Raw genomic sequence first — 22,011 nt, forward strand, 5'->3', positions numbered from 1 at the left:
AGGTTCATCAAAGAAATTATTAATTTAGATAAGTGTGGTCTTGCGCAGTATCAGTAAGGTGCAAAAAATATTAAGAGACAGTTTATTCAAAAATGAGAGAAATAAAGCATTTACGGTGGCAGAGTATGCAACACTGAGGTGGTAACACTGAATGAAGACTGATATGCAGGTAAGGATCAGGACCTTACTGTTGCCTCACTGCAAGAAGGTAGTGGGTTCGACTCCATCATCTGACTGGGACCTTTCTGTGTAGAGTTTGCATGTTCTCCCCGTGTTTGCGTGGGTTTTCTACTCGTACTCTGGTTTCCTCCCACAGTCCAAAGACATGCAGGTAGTGGGGTTAGGTTCACTGGTGATTGCCCATGGGTGTGAATGACATTCCTTTCTCATTCCTGTCTCCAGCCCCAAGACAGGCTGGAGACCTGTCCCCAGTGACCCTGAAAATGATAAGCAGAAGAAAATAGATGGATGGATGATCTGGACCTCCTCATACAAATCTTCAATTATTGCTCATCCCAGTTTTTACTTTTGATGGGGTCATGATCACGTAGTATGTTGCAAAAGAAAGAAAGACAATTACTATGAGAAGTTTCCATCAACTTAACTTTCTTTTCTCTACTTTCAAATTCAGTACCAGTCAAAAGTTTGGACACACTTTCAAAGTGGGCCCAAACTTTTGACGGGTACTGAATGTCCTTGTAAACATTTTACCACATGACATGCTTGTCGTTGCAGTGTGGGCAGGGAGGCAATGGTTTGGCTGAGGATAATTTCTGCCCAACAACCAGACCAGATGTGACTGTGCTGGTATATGCAAATATGCATGTGTGTTTTCGCTGCTCATGACAGAAAAAAAAAGAAAAAAAGAAAGAGATCATGTAATCTGTTTTTTCCTTTGGTTCTCACACAGTTGGCATAATTTTGCATGGAATTTTGTTGTCACTAAACAAAGTTTAGTAGTGTCCACTTATAGCAGCACATACTCTGAGATTATCTGATGAGATTCTTCCCTTGGCCTCATTTGCACTCTGTTTGTGGAGACTGTGAGATGTGCACAAGAAGCGCTACTGCTGCCCTCTCGTGGTAAAGATAGGAACAAGCGTGAGCAGGACCACGTATTTACACAAAGGAGGGTCATTCTGGATAAAATAAAAATAAAACAGAAAAAAAGGTCCCAGCTGACCCTTTAGGCACATCCACCTTTCTTCTTTCTTCAGAAGAAGGATGTCTTCTGCCCCTGTCGGTTTAATTATAGATGAACTCCCTCTCATGTAGCCTACCTGATGCCTCCCTTACCGCAAACTGTAAACAAAAGTGTAAACAATTTATGGCCCTCAGTAAAGTTAAATATATTTACTGAATAATATATATATACGGAATATATTTTTATTTGCTTCTTGACCCTCTTGAGGGGGTCATGCGGCTGCCATATTGTTGCAGGGCAGCAATGTTTCCATGCTTATGGAGGCAGGTCTCTATGCATTAAAATCATTATAACTCACTGAATTTTCAGCAGTTTTTTAAAAATGTGATTGTTTGGTTTTATTTCTGATAGAACGGTTCAACTGCCTCTGTAAAAACCCAGTTAACTGAAGTTGAAATGGTTTTCTTCTGCCAGTGCCATGTACTCCAACGGCATTTACTTGGGATGTGCTTTTTATTCAAAGTTTCTGCAGGATCACACTCCAGAATGTGTTTTTTCCCTCTTAAACATGAACACAACGTGGACCATAAACCTTTAATGAACAGATGGTAGAAGCAGAAAATCCACAAAAATTCATCTCAAAATCAGAGCCTGGCTGATTTATGTTATTTGGATGATATTAGCTGCTCGCCAATATGTGGGTATCGGCATTTATGACGGCCAATAAAAAGCACACAAGAGATGGGAGAAACCCTTTTACCATGTTATGATGTTGACTGCCAGCATGCCTGGATCATCACAACACAGACCCCTGGGCATAAGGAAAGCTTAATCAGGTGGGTGGGGGAGGTCCCCCTGAGTTAATCGGGACTCAACCACATGCTGAAGCAAGCTGGTTGCTCAGGAAGTTCTGTTATGTGGGAGCAATTCTTTGATGGGCCCCCAGTTGTGCTTGGGCCCATGGGCATTTGCCCACTTTGGATAATCTGGCCATGACTTCCAGAGGGCACTCTGCAACTTCCCTGTTGGCAAAAAACATTTGGAAGCCACAAACACAACAATGGGCTGATCCAAGCAGAATCAGGCAGTGTAAACAGTAACTAAATAACTAGCCATTACAAATGTTCAGCACTTCTATTTATGATTCCTGAGTGTGAAAGAAACAAAAATAGGATCCAAATATCGTCTCAAAAATCCTACATCGGTCAGGCTCTGCTCAACATAAAACTTTCAAGGTTTCTTACTTTGGTTGTGTACAGTACAGCGCCCCCTTTGGGCGCATCCACCTTTCTTCTCATAGCACCGCCCGCCCTTCCTGATAATAACCACGACCGAGCGTCCCCGCGTCGGTACTCGTGCCTGTGAGGTGCCACAGAACTCCGGCGTGGAAAAGCAGGTAGGTTTTGACCCAGACACGTGAATTGTAGTTTAATATTATACATTAATTTAATATAAACATGTTCTCACCACCCTTTGTTTATTTGATAACGTTTTCAATGATTTTGTAGGCGAAATCTTTTAGACTCAGGTAGCTTTTAGCTAATTTTAGCTGTCAATGTGCTAATAGGTTTTCCGCCCTCCGGTAATTAGCATAAGTTGATAACTTAGTCATGTGGATAACCACTTTAATGTTTTTTTTTTTCTTTCTTAATTGTATTTTCGGTCAATGGACTGTTAACCAGTGAAGTAGAAGAACAGCCAAATATACAGAGTGTCGTTAGGTGAGAAATGCTTGTTAAAAACTGTTCTCTGGCCTGTTTTCTTAGTGTGTGTAGCTAGCTGTCTGAGCTACCATTTTGCAGATATGCTTGCTGCGGTGCGGTGTGTGCTTTCCAAGCTGATTTCTCCATTGTGGAGGACAGTAGAGGTGGAAGGAGACATTTTCTCCAGTGAGCCAGGTAAATGCAACATTTCGTCAAAGTATCGCAATGTATAGCTTAATTGATCAGCTTAATTGTGCATATTGCTGGTAACAACATACTAACACATTAGGTGCCATGCAAATTTTGCGTTGCATTTTTATTTTTTCTGGCCAGGTAGTACAGACATTCGCCACCTGAGGGGCCGTGTAGTGACCCAGCTGTGTCTTGACTATGGCATGATAGACGATGCAATTTACTTCACTAGTGGTGAGGTCTTGGGTGGCGTGCCACTGAAAGAAGGAGACCTGGTGAACTGTATAGCAGTAAGAGATGGTGCCCAAGGGGGGTGGAAAGCTTTAAGGGTGAGGAGCCTGAGCTTTATGTAATTGGCAGCTTTGTGAGCTTTGTCAAACACGAACCATTTAATCTTGTCTTTTAGGTGGAGAAGAGTGCAGACGCTTGGGAGGATGGAGGAAAAACCTCCTTAGAAGCTGAAAACCTGCAGCTGCGGCCTCTTATTGGCACAGTCACATCATTTGATGGAGATGGTGGCTACATAAATCAGACCACATACTTCCCACGCCACAGTCTTTGGGAAGGTACCGATATTCACTTTATGTCACATGCTAAAATTGTGAGCCTCTTTCACCCCATGATGTTGTGCTACACCCATGCTGGCCATTCCACCCCTGACAGCATTCTGACTGATTTAACAACCACTTACATCTTTAAAGATCATCTTTGGTTAGCTCTCAGTATGAGAGTAGATTAGACAAACCTAAAGCTGCACCAAAATTTACTACCATTCTGCTGAAAGCTGTTAACTTTTTGTTTGCAGGCATCTTTTGAGTGTTTTCTGTTTTATCATAGGTTATGAGCCAATGAAAGGAGACTGGGTCCAAGCAAAATATTTTATTAACCCTAACCAGTGGACTACCCAGGCTCATTCTGTGGTCCCGTTACGCTATTGCCGCCTAGACCAAGTAATTGTATCATTGTTTTTCGATACGAAGTACATACTTATTCTTTTTAAGTCCATGTAATTCTACTTCCTGCTCAGTTATTTGCAGTGGTAAAACTTAGTGTTTTTGTAATTGTTCATATTTTTCATCTCCTTTCTGTAGGTGCGTGTGACCAGCACCTATGGTCGCAATGGAGTGGTGGATAACAGTGTTTTCTTCAGCCTGGACTCTCTGCTGCTGCCTGCCCATTACCAGCCTTTGCTGGGAGACCTGGTTAACCTGGTAATGGTGGAGTGCCGTCAGTCTTTCTATAGTTGGAGGGCTCTTTGCTTGGCACCCTGCTCTCAGAGGTATTAGCTACAGTCTTAAAACTCAAACTGATGACTTGATAAATGACCACTCATTTCAGCTTTATATGTTTAGCATAAGGGGTTTATTGTTTTTAGCTTTCATTCAGTTTTATATTTCCATTTTTGTTGTTCTTGTTGCAGTACAAGTCTTTCTGCTACACCTCTCCAAGAGGCTGAACTAAAGAGCATCTTAGAAAACAAAGGAGGGCTGAATGTAACAGACTACGGCCAGTTTGGGGATTTGATGATTGGGGAGATACGGGAGCTGGTGTTCTGGATACAGTAAGTTAATCAGGGAAGAAAAAAATATTGTCATTTTGAGTGTAAAAGCAAATTAAAACACTAGACATAAATAGAAAAGTGTTAATTTTATTGATTGTCCTTGCCCCTCTAGTCTCTGATTTTGTGCCTGACAAAAGTGAAAACACAGCTACTTCACTCTCACTTTTGTTTGATAAATGTCACTGATAGTAAAATGATAACCACACTTTTTCACATGTTCATATAAGCATGGATGGGAAAAAAAAGATACTCGTTTTCCACCGGCAACCTAAAGGGAGACCAGATCAGACAGTGGGCGAGTGTGTTGGCACTGCTTATAAGGGCACGTAACTTGAAAATGAGAATACTGTTTTCATTAATAGTATTGTGCTCCATAATCTTCATCTTTCTTTTAACAGAAATAAAGGTTCAGAGACCCACAAGCTGACATGCTGTGACTTTGCTGGCTGGGACTCTGAAGAACAGTTCATGCTGGTTATTGATAAAGGATCCACATCACTGAGGCAAAAAGGAGAACAGTTGCAAGAAAACTCTTCTGAGTCTTCAGAAAAACAAGAGAGAGAGGTAAAAGATGTAGACAAAGAAAATGGTGATATGCTGAAGGTGACGATTCAGTCTGCTGGTCTAAGAAGAAGGGAAAGCGAGGTGGATATTTTACCAGGAGAGAGACTGCCGGTTGTAGTAGCCTGCCGAGCTAAGTAAGTTTTGCTTTTAACGCTCTTACCAGTACAGTGGTATAAATAACAGAATCACTAATATGGATAATTTATGAAAAAGATTTTTTTTTTTTTGGTCTCTCTTTGGACTTATTGTCTTACCATTTGAATAGAGGTCCACTTTTGGAAATGTCACGTGTCTCAGTTACTGTTTTGTTAGTATGATTTTTATGAGCAGCTGAATTTTATTTGGGAAATTCCTCAAGGAGCCTGGGAGCTTGTGCTGAGCTGCTACTGCTGCGCTTCTCTTGTTTCACCATCGGGAGGTGCCTGGAGGTCACAGTGCACAGTGAAGAGGAGACCGCGCTGCAGCCCACTGTGCCCTACACGCCTGTTGATTATCGCCCAGTGTCAGTGACACCTTTTCACGTGATTACGGTAGCTGCTCCGAATGAGACACCAAGGTATCAAAACAACTGATTCTGAAGGAGTATCAAGCTTGAAATAAACTGCATGCCTTTCTTCCACTTACATTAATAGTTGCCACTTTTTTTCTGCACAGATCTATAAATATAGTTTTAGGGCTGCATAAAACGATTATTTTAGTAATCGAGTATTCTATCGATTATTCCAGCGATTAATCGAGTAATCGGATAAGAAATACTTTTTTTAATAACAGTTTATCTGCATATTTTAAATTCCGTAATGCAGTTTCTCGCCATGTGAACAAACAGCGGTGAATGGAGCAGCTACAAAGTTCTCTTTTCTTCACCTTAACACTTGCTGATCAGGTGCTTGATGAAGGACCTCCAGCTGTTTCACAGATTTAATGGTGGTTACTAAAAGAAAAAGCTGCTGTTTTGGACGCTGGAAAAACGTTTCCTTTTTCACTACTTGAGCTCACCGTCACAACTTCGCCTCTTTGCGCTTGCGCAGTTAAAACCGCTGCCTGCTATGAGTGTTTTGAAAAACTAGTGGCTGCGGGAGCCATGGCGCATGTGTGAGTAATGGTGTAATGCTTTGTATTCACAAGCATTCTCGAAAATACGTTTCTACTGCAGGTCTATATTTAGTCACTAATAAGGGATTAAAGTATAAAAAATATTTTGAAGGAGCCCCTCGGTCCTGGGGGGCGGGCCTTCCGGTACCGAACCATCGCTAGTGCTAATGGCCCGCGCTCGCTAGCAAACCAGTTCTGGTAACTACAGCTGAAGTAAAGACAAAAATAGCAGCTGAAATTCTCAGCGAGCACAACACACACAGACACACAGAGAGCAGTGGAGGCGTGGAAATGCATGTCAGCGACAGTTGCCACCCGTCCCGTAAAGTACGGAACACGGCATGTTACGGAGCCGTATTTCACGGAGTCCCGTAACATACGGGGTTCTGTATTTTACGAGACAGGTGGCAACTCTAGTGATGATCCACTCTGTGTTAAATGAAATCCATCGCAGCGATGGAGAGCTTTTTAGAATGTGTGCTTGTGTATACGTGAGTGATTCACACTCCAGTCCAGTAGGTGGCGGTAATGCAGTTCTATGTTGGTTTGCCAGCCCCCAATAAACCCACAAAAAACGTCAGCACTAATGCTGCTAATGCTAGTGAGGAGCGCCGCTTACACCGAGACAGCTGAGCGCTGCAGAGTTTAAACGAAGCATCGACACAGTAAATTTGTGTCGATAAATTTTTAGAATCGATTTAATCGAGTTAATCGATGAATCGTTGCAGCCCTATATAGTTTAATACATAGTGGTTATATTAAATAGCTTTTGTTGGATTTTGCCACTCTTTGTATGTAGTTTATTTTTACAATCTATAAAAATAAAATAATGAACTCTGGTTACATTTTTAACATGTTCTAGATAAACTGTTTTAATTGAAGAAATGGACAATCATCCAGCCTTTTTTTTTTTTTTTTTTAAGGTCTTGTTGAGCAAAATTATTTGTAGTAATGTTGTGTTGCCCTGCTTCTAGGCTTCCTAAGCGACGGCTGCCACACTTCCTACCCAGCTACCCAGTGCCTCAGGCTCTAAGGAACTGTGTGGAAGCACAGAGTGATGTCCTGGTAGTTCAGCCCTGCCTTGGAGAGGTGAGCATGCTGATGGTTAAGTTAATCTGGTCCTGAAGTAAAATGGAAAAGAGGTATTGGTTATGGTTGCCTGACAACACAGGTTTATATTAATAACAATAATTATTAGGTATTTTAGCCATTGTATACAAATATTAAAGAATTGTAATTTTTTTTTCATGACTGCGTGCTTTTTGAATCAGTGAAATAGATCTTAACTAAGAAAAGCAACGTGATGTAAAATGTTTTATGACCAGCCTTTGGACAGAACAGATTGAACTGCCTCAGGTTGCTGCTGTTCTGTGCTGTATTTCGTTGTGTGAAAATAAAATAAAATTTATAATTTGCATGAAGTGAGGGAATAAATCATGCGTTTTACTCAGGCACTGTCACCATCAAACATGCATTCACGTTTCTCGGCCCTTCTGTGGCTGGAAGAATTGCATGCAGAAAAGGAACTGAGAGAATTTTCAATCAGTGGAGCTCTTCTCAGGAAAGGAGCTGTGTACCTGCACCTCCAGGTCCTCGGTTTGGCTGAAGGCAGACCTAATCTCAATATAGGTGAGGTGGCTTTGGGTGTCTTTCATCATTATTGCTGTTGCATTGTTTCTATTCAGCAAAAGAAGGTTGACATGCTTCCTCTTCAGGGGACAGAGTAGTACTGAAGAAACCACAGAGTGATGGTGTGCTATTGGAGTACATTAGTTATGTTACAGAGGTATGCAGACATTTGTTATTCCAAAGCATCTTAAAAAAAAAAAAATAGTGCCTTTTGTGTTTTAATCTAATGCTCTGCTATTACACAGATCAATGATGAAGATGTGAGTTTGAAAGTGAACTCAGACTTCCAGCACAGCTACCTCGGAGAGCCACTTGATGTTGAGTTCTCTTACAACAGGTGAGAAAATGGGTATAACCTCAGTATCATAATGGATTTATAGTTTCATAAAGATAATGCACATCTCTTTCGCCTGAAAACAATGTGTCATAGTTGCTGCACTTCAGTTATGTTTTATTTTTTGTTTTTTCATGTTTTTGTTGCTTGTGTATTTAGATTGACCATGAGGCGGTGTCACAGTGCGCTTGACCAGACAAAACACTTTGGGGAGAGTAAGTTTAATCTAAGTTGCTCTGAGTCTGCAATCCTGACTTGTTTTCTTTTACACAGAATTTTGTAAAATGTATTTAATAAAATAATCATTGCATAAAATGATCTGAAAATCAGCAATTTGTACAACTTCTTAAAAAAAAAAAAAGTGACCACTTGAAAAATCATCCTTGAGTGTGACATGTGAGGACGTGGCCACTGGAGGGTGCTGTTTATGTCTAACTTGAGGTCTTGAGCAGGGATGTAGTGCAGTGACTGCTTGCTCAGATGCCTTCAAACATTTTGAGGGAAAAAAAAAAATCTAGTTTTATTTTGTCATAGCTACATGTTTAATAGAAACTACCTAAACATTTATGACTAACTTTTAAACCGGTCTTTGATATTGCTGTGTAGTTCTCTTTCCCTCCAGAGTGACTCCTCAGACCCCTCGGTGGACTGGAAAATGGATAGATGACCTAGACCAAAACAAAATGGTGGAGGGCAATAAGGTGAAAAATAGGGAAAAAAGAAAAATAAGACATTAGTTCATTAAATGTGGTTTTAATCAAGTGTAAATGTATTTGAAAAACAGGTTCCTGCAACAGAAAATGGAAAGGTGGCAGGCATTACCACTGACATGATGTCAAAAGCCACACAGACTAAAGGTTGAAGTCTTTATTTTCAGTGTCATACAGACTTTGCTGGTTTTTATTTATTTATTTTTTGGTTTGGTTGTCCTTTTTTTGTTTGTTTTTTTTGGCAGATAACTTCACCAGCAGCATCAATAACACATTTTCATTGCATCTAGATTGTGCACCAACATCTAAACCCATCCCCAGCAAAGGGCACTTCTTTAACCCAGACCTGAACCCCCCTCAGAAAGAGGCAGTGAAGAGGATCCTAGCTGGGGCGTGTCGGCCCATTCCGTATGTGCTCTTTGGACCTCCGGGTACCGGAAAGACGATCACCATTATAGAGGCCATACTGCAGGTGCACACACAAAACACTGTATAGTCAACATAATTTTGTTAAAGTACCACTCTTGTTCATGCTGTGACTTTGACTTTTAGTTGTTGTTGTTTTTTTCCATTTTAATCTTTGGTATTTACATTCAAGTCTGCATTTTCAATGGATGAAATTTGTTTTTCACAAATTCTGGTCTAACAGCTCTGATCTGAAAACTAAAAACTTTGCAGACTCCATTTTTCGTAGCATTAGTCGTGGATAGGGCTGCAACTAAAGATTATTTTGGTAGTCGAATAATCTGTCATTTTTCTTATCGATTAGTCGATTAGTCAACGATTATTTCAGTCTTAACTCACCTGTTCAATCCTGCCCACCTGTTAACACCACCTTGTTCTCTTCTCACAATTAAAATAATGACCCATAAAAATATGAGTTTGAAACTAATCAAATGTATTTTTAACATTGTGACCATCACAATAAATATCAAATTAAAAATGCATATTAAAGTAAATGCAATTTTTATTTATTAAATGAAAATATAATGTGCGAATAAATAAAAATGGCCTCTGTCCAAAAGTTCAAATAAGGCTTCAAATTAAATCAAAAAGATTTTTCCGTCCAAAACACCTGAAAATTTTATAGATGATTCAGTTCATACAGAGGTTTACTATTCAGAATGAACGCTGATATTAATGCGAGGGGAAATAAATAGGAGCCAACGTAGCTGCTCCTATTGTCCTTCACTCGTTAGCGAACATAACTGAAATGGCGGTACTTGTTTCCAACAGGTAACTAACAGAAACTTTACTGTACAAACATTAACAGTATCAGCGACGCACTAACGTACCCATCCAGAGCTGACGTCACAGCTCCAGGGTGCCGGCGTTTTAAACGCTCAGCACTGCAGCGATGCTGCCGTGGAAGGAAAGCTCTGCTCTGCATTCAGCTTTATTTTAGTTTCTGTCAAATACCCCCACACCTTTGACAGTCTGTCTCCATGTTCTTTAATTTTCTCCACCCTCATCTGTGTTCTACTAGCGTTACGCTGTTCTGTTACTTGTTCTGTTACTTTGTTCTGTTACTTTGTTCTTCGTTTGTATTGTTGTTACTGGCAGACAATGGAGGCAATACTTGCCCCCCCCACACACACACACCCACACACACACACACATGCTACTTCTGCTATTTTATTTATTTATTTTATATTTCTATGATATAGTGAAGAAAAATTAGCACTTCATAACTTTTTCACTGGCAAATCAAATGTAGTTTGTCCATGACTTTAAGTCTTATAGCCGTTTATTTCCATTACTTGTGTGAACTGTAAGTTTCCACCTCCAGGTCTACTACTTCATGCCCAGTAGTCGGGTACTTGTGTGCACCCCTTCGAATAGTGCCGCCGACCTCATCTGCATCCGCCTACATTACAGTGGCTTCATGCATGATGCGAATTTGGCCCGCGTCAATGCGTCCTGTAGGCAGAACGAGGTATTTAACATTGTCATGTACATTTACAGACATTTATTTCTGATAGGAAGATAAGTCCGTTCAGATGCCACTGACATTCACCACGTGGTGGGTCAGTACAGACATGGTTGTGGTAACATGTTTGACTGCTTTTGTGTTTTTGCTTTGCTTTATAATCTAGATTTTATTTGCGACATGGATGTAACTTTTTTTTCTTCCCCCCCCTTCCCCTAGTCTATCCAGAGGTGCTGAGAGTGTACTCTAGGGCAGGAGAGGACATTCGTCAAGCTGCTTTCCACAGGATTGTGGTCAGCACCTGCTCCAGTGCCGGCATGTTCCATAATATAGACCTACCGTAAGACATGGGTTGTAGTAGGATAGAAGTGAATCATGTTCTTCTCCCACTTTTGTCTCTGTTTACTAACTCTGAATGATCTTCAGAGTGGGACATTTTACCCATCTGTTTCTGGATGAAGCCGGCCAAGCCACTGAGCCAGAGTCCCTGATCCCAATGAGCCTTTTATCTGAGACAGATGGACAGGTTAGCGCAAATGCACATGCACTGATTTCATTGACACCTAAGTTTTTTTTTTTTACCTGTCAGCCGTGAGAGACTGATGGGGTATTGTCATCACAGCAGTGGGGCGACATGGACACTGAATTTTGTGAACACAATAACTCGAGAACGAGGTGATGCATCTACTAAAAATCTTAGACGAGTTTCAAAGTGGTGACCTTGACCTCAAGGTCAGAAGTCAAATTTTCTAAAAATCTTGTGAACACGATAAAGATGATACATATGTTTCAAATTGATACCATAAGTGTGTTTGTTAAAAATCTTTGATGGAAAGTTTGAATCTGTGACCTCCAGGTCAGAGGTCAAGTTTTGTGAAATTGCTGTGAACGCTATAACTCAAGAAGGAAGCCACCTAGGATTTTCAAATTTAAACCACAGGTGCATCTACATATGAGCTTCAGGAGAATGAGTTTCAGACATTGTCTGGTTCACACGTGTTGCTCACAGATCTCACTGCTGTGTGGTTTACACAATGGACCTGTTTGACTTGAGTGTTAAAGAGGCAGAATGGTGTTGGATCCAGCTGTTTTAGACATTGTTTTCACATGAACCTCCGTTGGTTATGTTTAGAAAATTTTAAGGGCTGCAGTGAAGCCTATGCTAACACCTCATGCAAGTTTAGGAACGGGCCTGTGTTTGCACACCGCTTGGGAACCACTCCTTTATGTATGAGTGTGGGCGGGTCGTTGTCTGGACACGGAAGCCGAAGAGCGCAAACGTGGGAGAACACGCTCCCCTGTCTTGTGCTGCAAACATATTTTACGGTCCAAACCAAACTACTGCAGCATCTGTGTGCAGCACAGAGTTAAACACAGACAGCGATTAGAGCAAGACGACAAGTACGCACAAGTACGTGTTCTTTTATCTGTGATATGAACTGATACAAAGCAGCAAGTTCAGCCTTAAGGCCCAACCTAATTCACAGCTGTGAAAATCGCTTCGCTTTTCTTATGTAATACACATGTAATATGGTAAAAAAGTTTATGTTGAGATGGCAGAGTCACGCCCTCTGCAGCTTTCGTCACGCGTTCTTGGTTCAGACCAGCTAGCCTTGCGAGCCCTGAGTTGAACCCGTTTTTCAGCCGAGCACTGAGTGCGTTCGTGGTGGAAAAACCGCTGAATGGTTCAAATACTGGCACCAGAACCCCGTCGGTGGAAAAGCGGCCTGACTTAACTAATTTCCACACATATTCTTGCATACTTGATTACTTTGGGTGATTACTAAATTGAGATTTATTGATAATGACCCGTTTTTATATCTTATCCCTATTTAGGTAGTTTAGCAGGAGACCCCTGTCAGTTGGGTCCAGTGGTGAAGTCTAAGCTAGCCCTTGCCTTTGGCTTTGGGGTATCTTTGTTGGAGAGGCTGATGGCCAACCCTCTGTACGCCAGACATGACTGGGGCTACACCCAAAGCTGGTTAGTGTACTGCAAACAGAAGTTTATGCTGTTAAGCATTTAAAGTTGTTCTTTGCAAATATACGTCATTAACATTGTGAAGGTAAAAATATTCAGATGCTGTGCAAGTATAATGAACTTACTGGAATGTGTTTGAGAACATTTACAGTATAACATGATGATTGCAGAAGTGCTATTTTATTATATAACAGGTAACTAAGCTGGTCTACAACTACCGTTCTCATGAGGCCTGCTCACGCTGCCTTCCAAGCTCTCTACCAGGGAGAACTGTGTGTAAAGCCCCAGGGCTATTGTGGACTCCCTCTGCCAGGGGAAAAATCTGCCCAAAAAAGGATTCCCACTCCTTTTTCATGGAGTCAGGGTAATGAAAACCTATAATACTGTTTACTGTTCACTTGGTAGGCTGATTTACTAAGGAATGTTACATGGCATTTCTTGTTACTGTGATTTTTAGCTTTCATATTTATTATTTGGTGTTTGTTGTGTTTTCTTTTCCCAAGGGGACAGAAATGAGGGAAGGTAACAACCCATCGGGTTTAACCCAGTAGAAGCTGTACAGGTCATGCTCTACTGCTGTCACTGGCAAAGAAGCTCTACAACCCTGTGTGTAGCTCTGACATTGGTGTCATTTCCCCCTACAGAACATTGACTTCACTATTTATCATTGTGTACATTTTTTCCGTTTTACTATTTTATGTAATTTAAAATTGAACTCCAAATGCTTTTCAAACTTAAAAGTGGCCAGTTGCACAGGTACTGTTGACCTTAAAGTCTCCTGGTTTTCCTCACCAGTGTGAGAAGATTCGTATGCTGCTGAGTAAGGTGGGCCTATCTGACATCAAAGTGGGTTCTGTTGGAGGAGTTCCAAGGTCAAGAGTTTCTGGTCATCATCATGTCTACGGTAGGCAAAACATACTTTGAATGAAGGTAGAAATATCAGTATGCACTGTATCTAAATAAAAGGTCAGTTGTTTGATTATTGCAGATTACTGCAGGTTATGTGCAGTAGTATAGCACATTTATGTCTTAATGAGTTTGATGGAACTACATTCTCTGGCTCAATCTGGTGCCAGATGTGGCAAATTCTGGCGGTTGCAATGTTTGTGTTGTATTAAATTTAGTGGTAAGGCAGTTTGGTTTGGGTTGTTTAGGAAGATGTGTTGTGATCAGAGGAATTAAGGGGATATTGGTTTTTACAACAGTTTAAAAGGTAGTGAGTGTTTCAAAAACTGCTGATCTGCTGGGATTTACTTGTACAGCCATCTCTAAGGTTTACAGAGACTGGCACAAAAAAAAGAGAGACTGTTCAAAGAGTGTCCGGTCTGCTTTGAACTGATAAGAAGGCAATAGTAATTTAAGTGCCTACTCATTACAATCAAGCATTACAATTAAGGTATCTCTGAAAGCACAGCACGTCGAACCTTAAAACAGATGGGCTTCAGTTGCAGAAGACCATACCGGGTGCCACTCGTGTCAGTGAAGAACAGGAAACTGAGGCTATAATTGACACAAGCTCACCAAAAGTTGATAATGTAAACTTGATAAAATGTTGCCTGGTCTGATGAGTCTGAATTTTTGCGACATTTTGATGGTAGCGTCAGAATTTGCCATAAACAACATGAAAGAATTAATCTATCCTACGTTGTGTGAAAGGTTCAAGCTACTGGTGGCGTAACAGTGTACCCATCTTCTGATGGCTGCTTTTAGTAGGTGCCATGTCATGAAGCTCAAGTCATCTCAGACCGTTTTCTTGAACGTGACAGTGTTCAAATTCACTGTACTCAGATGGTCAGCACAGTCACTAGATCTTAGTCCTATAACGTGTCTTGGAATGTGGTAGAAAAGAAGATTTGAATCATGGACATGCAGCTGAGAAATCTGCAACAACTGAGTGGTGCTATCATGTCAATATGGATCAAAGTCTCTGAGGAGTGTTTCCTCAAAGTGGCACATATGTCATGAAGAGTTAAGGCACTTCTGAAGGCAAAATGGGGTTGAACAGGGTACTAGCAAGTTGTAACTAATGTAGTGTGTGTCTGTGTGTATCCTGTAACTGCAAATTTCACAGGAATGAAATAACTGCTTAAATAATGAATAAAATGTGTAACATAAAACTTCCACTATGATGAAGCCCTCACTTAAAAAAAAAAAAATAACAAAAAACAAGGTGATATCCTGACCGATTTTCAAATTTAAAAAGTCTACTTTGTACAAACATTCAAAGTTTATTCACGGCAATAAATCAAAAATAATTCTTTAATATAGGTGCGTTCTAATGAGTCACTACAGAGTGATGATCTGCAGAGTGCTCTTGGCTTTCTGGCCAACCCAAAACGCTTCAACGTGGCCATCACCCGACCCAAAGCCCTGCTTTTAATTGTTGGAAACCCCCACATTCTCATTAGGGTGAGTGACCTGCTTGTCTTTAGTTTTGTCTTTCATACTGTGTCTGTAATAAAATGCATCCAACCTCTTTTGTATTATAAAATCCTTATTTCTTTCAGGATCCATGCTTCAGGGCTCTGCTTCAGTACTGTTTTATCAATGAGGCCTATATGGGCTGCGATCCCCCTCCCTCCCTTCAAGATGTTCAAACGTATGTAGACTGCCTCATAATGGATATTCCTGACTATCAGAAGGCTACTGATAAAATATTGTAGGGCAGCTTTTATTCTGATTTTGTCCAAAAATAAGCCCATGTCATTTTTTCCACAGTGTTGCAGAGGAGCAAGGGAGTACATAAAAGAAAAAGCGGACTCATGGAGGGTGTGTGCTTCAGCATAGATACACTGACAATCCAAATATGTTTAGATTTGTTTTTCCTCCTCCACATTTTTTTTGGCTTGTCTCTGAATAGCGCTTAACTGAATTTCTTTAAAAAGAAAAATATTCTTGTTTATGTAAGAGCTAAATGCAGTCCCACTGGGATAAGAAATAAAGATGACATGAACATTGCCCAAACATTCTTGTGTCCTACCATTAAGTTGATGTGCTTGACAGTGCATAAGATGGTTCAGAGATTTCGGGTGAATTACTGGGAATTGGTCCCAATGTGTTTATATACCCAGTCTGCACAGTAATGGGTCCAGAATTATTTGAATAGAATCAACCTTGCTTTTACAGCAGAAATTTCTGAGTGCTTTTGTGTCAGCTCTTTGATAAACAAAAGACAATGGATACAAAAAACAAAAGTTTTGATGTATTGAAAACATTATCCAAAGCAGATGTCTGCAGATTTAAGTTGTCTGCGTAACTTGACGTGGCAGGCTGTGCCCATAAAGACCTGGAGACTAGATGTGACAATTAAGTGCTATTGAAAGTCTGCACATTGACTTGCAGTCCTACTGGAGCCCAGTGGGGAGAGAAAAGAGGAAAATGGGGGTTCGGGGTCTTTAAGTTAATGGATCTATTAGGTGCAGGCAGGGGACAGCTCTTATCTGAGTTTGCTGAGCTGTGAGGGAGCCCAGCTCAGACACCAAGTCCCCTTTCTTTTCTTCCCAGAGACACCCGTCTTTGATGTATGCCTCAGGTGTTTTGGGTGATTTTCCACTTCTCCAGTAACGACTGTATCATAGAGGGAAGAATACTCGTACACATTTGTTGTTTTAAATAATGTTAGTTTGTGGATTATAAAGTTTGACATGTTGTTCACTCAGATTTTGAAGCAAGAGGTGATCTGTGGTGAAAGCTGGTCTGCTGGCACTACTACAGTAACTGCTCATGAATTATTTAAGAGAAGATTTTCAGACGCAGAGATTAAAGTTGAGCTCTGGAATACAGATTTTATTATAACAGGAAAAAGTTCTACCATTTTCCCCACAGAATGCTAAAGCTAGTGTCTGAAATAAGCAGCTCATTCTGCTTTTCAAACTTGTGTTAATTCAGTTAATAGTAATTTAGCGCATCTGCAGCAAGCGTGAAAGCGTGACCGAGGAGGGCACTGATTTTGGTGTGTATTGCCCTATGCAAAGAGACTTTGGGAACTACCCCACCCATATGCCTCTTAGGAATAAAAGAGGTCATTCTTCACCTTGTACAGCTACTTTTTAAAAGCACAGTCTCACTTGGAAATTGCAATACAAATGGAAATACACTGAGGGCTGGACACATTCCTGTTAGTCTCAATGGGCATTTTATTATAGCAGGTGGTGCTTGTAAGGAGGTAGGACATTGCTGTGAATTCCCCAGAGCAGACAAGCTGGCTGCCAAATTGGGGGGGGGGGGACTTTAGCAGTAGCCAGAAGATTGCATGTAAAGATTACATCAGCCTAAGCTTTACAAAATAAACAGATTGCCAAAAAAGTTGAGTAGATTAGACAGCTAAAAAAAAAAGTGAATAAAAAATTAAATATCTCATTAAACAGTAAGCAGTTAAAAATAGGCTACCTGGGGTGAATTTTTTTTAAAAGGGTAAGCTTAAATTAATGGATGGGTGATTAAGATTATTAGCTAAAAGTTAAGAATAAATTGGTAGTAACTGATAATTAGCTAAATGTAATGAAGTGTAAGCTGAAAGTGACCAACTCAGCATTTTATACATTTAAATAGTAAAAGTATTATAAAAAAGCTGAAAATCTAAATGGTTTGAATATATGTCAAAGAACATTCTGTAGTTTACACTAATGTCCTAAATACTGAAATAAATATGAGCAAGACACGTAAATAGCTAAATTGAATGCTGTGGTGGGCAATGATGGGCTATTGAGTCCATCTGACAACCTCAGATGGACTCAACTCTAGAGGTTAGTAATCCCAGTTACCTGTTTACTGGTCATGCACATCCTCTGTCAGTGTCTATAAAAGCCCGTGCTGCAGACTATGTGGGAAATATGCTAAAGCTACAGCATTTGTTGGCTTTAGGGGATAATTGTCAAAGCTAGACTGTCGACTGTTTTCTGACAGAGCTGTTCAGGTATTAAGATTACTGCACTATCACCTTCTCATTAACAGAGGTAGGGGCAGGCAAACACATTACCAAGACAGACACTGTGTCTACAGAGTGGCCATTAGGCTCAACAATAGATCCCTGCTGGGCACTCAGCAGGGGGAGCTTGTTAAATGTGTTGAGCTATTCTCCCAAATTAGTCTCTAACTATTATTGCTCTGTTAGTCCCCTCTTACTGACTGTACTCGTCTACCCGAGCTGGAACCAGTCTCCACTCATCAGGTTGTAAAAGCTGGCTAAGCTGTTGGCAGTGGAGGGCTTGTCCTGGTTGCAAGTGCATTGTCCTCACGGCAGACAGGGATGGTACACAGAAATCGATGTAGAGAGTTAGAAAGCACTTTAATTTGTCATCTCTGAAGCAACAGAGAAAAGCTGGTGGGATAGAGACTTCTGATTCATGAGGAAGAGTCCCAGAGACATCAGCCTCAGATACACATCTAGATCTGGAGAAGACGACATCCAAACAAACCTGATGATGCTGTAATGGATTTCTGTTGTATCAATAGAACTTGACAAATGAGTGTCTTTATCACTGGTTGACAACTAAGGATGAGACGTTTGGTCTCTTGAATGGGTTTTTGGCTTGTCACTGTGGGCATATTTCTCCCCGATAGTGAATGCTACAAGTTCTCTGTTGTTGTATTATTATTAGTTTTAGTTGAAATTAAATTTTAAAGTATTCTTTGAGTCTCAGAATATAGATTTTTCACCTCAATGTACATAGGAAAAATATATAGGCATCATAAGGAAAGAACATCTGAAATGGCATAAACTTTAGATGCTCCAAACAGATCTGGAACATGTCATCACGTCACTACATTGCTATGAAACAGAAATTTTTTTGGCTGCGGTTGCATAAAGCTGATAATGAAGATGGTGGGCCAATAGCATTTTACATCTGGATCTATGTTATTGGCAGATCAAAGCCAGGTGTGCCAGAGAGACAGGTTTGCTAATGAGAACGGGAGGCTCGACAGATGAAAGTCTCCAATTAGGAAGCAGGGACACATGAAAGAGGACTGCAGTATAAGGGAGACAGCCTGACTGTCTACTAAACCTCATTTTTCTTTTTTAAACAGAACTTTCAAAGATGCAAAGCAACTTTATATATAAACCCAATTCCAAAAAGTTGGGAGCTGTGTGAAACATAAAAGCAATGATTTGCAAACCCATATTTTATTCACAATAGCACATAGAATGTATAGCAAATTTTAACTGGAAAAACTGTACCATTTTAAGAAAAATATTCATTTTAATTTAATGGTACCAACACCTCAAAAACTAGCTGAGGAAGATTTTGCAACTTTATTAGTTTGTTATGTGTAAAGAAAGAAAAAAAAAAAAAAATGGAGGCAGAGTTTATCAGATGTATAGATGGGCAGAGGTTCACCCATGCAAAAAAAAAACAACTAAAAATGATGGAACAGTTTTAGAATAATGTTCCTCAACATAAAATTGCGAAGGCTTTGAGTATCTTATCGGTACACAATATCAAAGGATACAGGTTACAGGTACAGGTTATATATACTCCCATCTTTTTCAGGGAAGGCCTTACATATTTCAGCAGGACAATGCTGAACTGTATATTGCATCTGTTAAAACAGCATGACTGTAGTAGAAGAGTCTGTGTGCATAACCAGATAGTTACAGACTGTTAAACAAGTGGGATGCTGCACAGTGGTAAACATGGCCTGTCCCAACTTTTTGCCGACATGTTGCTGCCATCAAATTGAAAAAACCCTTTTGTTTCAAATGGTGCATTTTCCCAGTTCAAACATTTGATGTTTTCTGTGTTCTATTGTGAATAAATGCAGTTTACGAGATTTATAAAATTATTGCAGTCCGTTTTCATTTACACAGTGTCCAAACTTTTTTGAAATTTGGACTGTATATGTCAAGCAAAGAAAAAAATAAGTGAGTCTATGGAATTCCTTTTTTTTTTTTTTTTTTTTTTTTTAAATATCCTAACCTGTAGATCTATAAAGGCAAATGAAGGAAATTGTGTGACTTCACCGAATGGTGAAAGTTGGGCTGAGTTTCCCCCTCCTTGTCCCCTAACCCACCATCTGTTTACTCCCACTTCCCCACCCCACCCCGTCGTCTGCAGTCATCACAAAACAAGTCGTTGTCTCCAAAGACACGTCTCTGCATCTTTGATTGGTAGTTGATAACAGATCCTCAGACTCATGGGGCTGGCTGACCTTGCTGTATATATATCATCCCATTTCAGCAGAGACAGCAGAGGCTGACAAGAAACTGGTTAGAAGCTCTCCCCCATTTACCTCGTGTAATCTCCAGCTTTGACGAGCCTTTCATTATGGCTGTTTTCTTCACTGTGGCTCTAATGGCTATGGCTTGTCCCTTACTGGCATTTGACATGGGTCAGTCTACTCGTTGCGTTGCCATTCCCAACAAGATGCATGTCTGCAGAGATGTTGGATATTCAGAGATGCGTTTGCCAAACTTTTTGGGCCACAGTAACTTGGAAGGTGAGGTGGTGCCACATTCAGAGGATTGGAGGCCGCTGTTGCAGACAGGCTGTCACCCTCAAGCCCAAGCTTTTCTCTGCTCCCTCATTGCGCCTGTCTGTCTTGATACGTAAGTAGATTTTCTGTGTGGAGCTTTTTTCTTTTCTTTTTTTAAAATTGTGACTACTGTGATCTATTGGTTCACCATGTAACATCTTCTCACTGTTTGCTCAGTTTCATCCAGCCCTGCCGTAGTCTGTGTGTGGCAGTAAGGCAGAGCTGTGCCCCAGTGCTTGCCTGCCAAGGACACTCATGGCCTGATGTTCTCGATTGTGACCGCTTCCCTGCTGAGGAAGACGTGTGTCTTTCTCCCCATGCAAAATTTGGCATTTTTTCGAAAGGTAATGACTACAGGCATGTTTCATTCCATTGAAGAATAGACTACTATTTGCCTGCTCGTTTAGGTTGTTTTATAAATAATGCATATGCTCAACAGTTGGATTAAATTATATTTGATTTTTTTTAATCACAGGTTTGCCTAAATCTGCCTGCCAAAACTGTCCTTATGTGGAAGAGGCTCCAGCAGCAAAAACGGTCTTGGATTCTTTTTGCAGCCATGATTTTGGTATGTTTTAAAAAAATCTCTCAAAAAAACTGGGTTATTCTTACACGTGCCATACTGTGTTGTTGTTTTTTAATGGTCACAACTTCCAATTTTCCTGGTAATATTTTTTTTTCTCTTCCCTACAGCTGTTACTGCCAGACTTCACCGTCTTCGCCTACCCACAGGAGAGCCAGAATTTGAAATTGAGGGGCGGGTTGAGTTTATCCGTCAGGGTCCTCTGTTGCCCTATGACACCCAGCATCTGCTCCAGCAGTGGCTCCTTATCAACATTAGATGTGCCCACGCCCTCGTGCGTCCTGGGAGGTCACAGCTTTATGTGCTGACTGGTTCTGTGCAGCACGATGGAACCCTTTCTCTAACTCGTGTCTTCCCTTGGCACAGAAAAGACGCAAACATTGCAGTGGCAATTCGAAAATGGAAGCACCACAGATGTTGAATGGACATGGACAAAAACAGGAACTTGAAATCTGTGCTTTGAAGCGTAGGGCCACATGAGGACAGGAGGAGCTTCCTGGCGTTGGATTTTAAGAAACATTTGTAAAGGCGGGTAAAACACACAGAATCAGACAATTTGCTCATCAGTTTCATTTTTTCTTTGTTAGTGCTTTGTTAGCACACTGCATTAAGACGCACTAAGACCTGTATATAGTGTTATACATATAAATTTATAGTAGATTATATTTTCTGTTCAAATCTGTATTTATGATGTTTCATGAGTTGTTTGGAAAAAATGACAATAAAACAGTCGTCCTATGAAACCACTTGGATGGATACTTGTGAGGTTTCCTTCCCATGATTATAAGCCTTTCTGTAGCCTAATATATTTATCTCTTTATTAAAACCAAAATGAAAATCTTTGACCAATGAACTAATGAAAAGCCCTCATCAGTTATCACTTGTGTCACCACAAGGTGGCACACCCGTGTCAGTTCTGAAACATTGTATTCTGCAGTTTGTAACATGTAATTCTCATGTTATTGTTTTGCTTAAAAATTGATCTTCATACTTCAAACTGTTTTTAGTGATTCGTGACGACGTTCTCAGCGTAACGCTAATGAGGAGGTTAATCACTCACTTTACATTTCAATAGTCTTGTTTTCACAACTTGACTGAACGCACGTTGTTTCACTTCT

The 22,011-nt window shown here is 40.5% G+C and overlaps 3 protein-coding genes across 4 annotated transcripts; all 3 read left to right on the top strand.

The window, feature by feature from the left end:
* Nucleotides 1-2,380: 2,380 nt before the first annotated feature.
* On the top strand, nt 2,381-13,483 carry LOC115781957 (RNA helicase Mov10l1-like). Of its 2 annotated transcripts, none has more exons than XM_030731914.1 (23): nt 2,381-2,540; nt 2,911-3,042; nt 3,181-3,368; nt 3,446-3,605; nt 3,877-3,989; nt 4,131-4,318; nt 4,460-4,600; nt 4,999-5,298; nt 5,523-5,720; nt 7,231-7,345; nt 7,708-7,885; nt 7,972-8,042; nt 8,131-8,222; nt 8,379-8,434; nt 8,826-8,920; nt 9,004-9,076; nt 9,220-9,401; nt 10,719-10,865; nt 11,079-11,199; nt 11,286-11,385; nt 12,696-12,840; nt 13,032-13,201; nt 13,341-13,483. In XM_030731914.1, the coding sequence occupies exons 2-19, from the start codon at nt 2,949-2,951 to the stop codon at nt 11,094-11,096; spliced, it is 2,409 nt and encodes an 802-aa protein (XP_030587774.1). In that variant the 5' UTR covers nt 2,381-2,540; nt 2,911-2,948; the 3' UTR covers nt 11,097-11,199; nt 11,286-11,385; nt 12,696-12,840; nt 13,032-13,201; nt 13,341-13,483. The 2 variants fall into 2 exon arrangements, with proteins under 2 accessions (XP_030587774.1, XP_030587775.1); XM_030731915.1 differs by having other exon boundaries at nt 2,465-2,540; nt 2,947-3,042.
* LOC115781405 (RNA helicase Mov10l1) lies at nt 11,177-15,808 on the top strand. Its single transcript, XM_030731046.1, is given in 7 exon segments — nt 11,177-11,199; nt 11,286-11,385; nt 13,633-13,695; nt 13,697-13,741; nt 15,106-15,246; nt 15,345-15,436; nt 15,556-15,808. Coding segments are annotated over 7 exon segments (492 nt in total). The 3' UTR covers nt 15,584-15,808.
* Nucleotides 15,809-19,883: 4,075 nt separating this feature from the next.
* Nucleotides 19,884-21,514, top strand: szl (sizzled). Its single transcript, XM_030732326.1, has 4 exons — nt 19,884-20,383; nt 20,488-20,654; nt 20,786-20,878; nt 21,004-21,514. The coding sequence occupies exons 1-4, from the start codon at nt 20,103-20,105 to the stop codon at nt 21,312-21,314; spliced, it is 852 nt and encodes a 283-aa protein (XP_030588186.1). The 5' UTR covers nt 19,884-20,102; the 3' UTR covers nt 21,315-21,514.
* Nucleotides 21,515-22,011: the final 497 nt, after the last annotated feature.

This window comes from Archocentrus centrarchus, chromosome 6, assembly GCF_007364275.1.
Source record: "Archocentrus centrarchus isolate MPI-CPG fArcCen1 chromosome 6, fArcCen1, whole genome shotgun sequence".
NCBI lineage: Eukaryota > Metazoa > Chordata > Actinopteri > Cichliformes > Cichlidae > Archocentrus > Archocentrus centrarchus.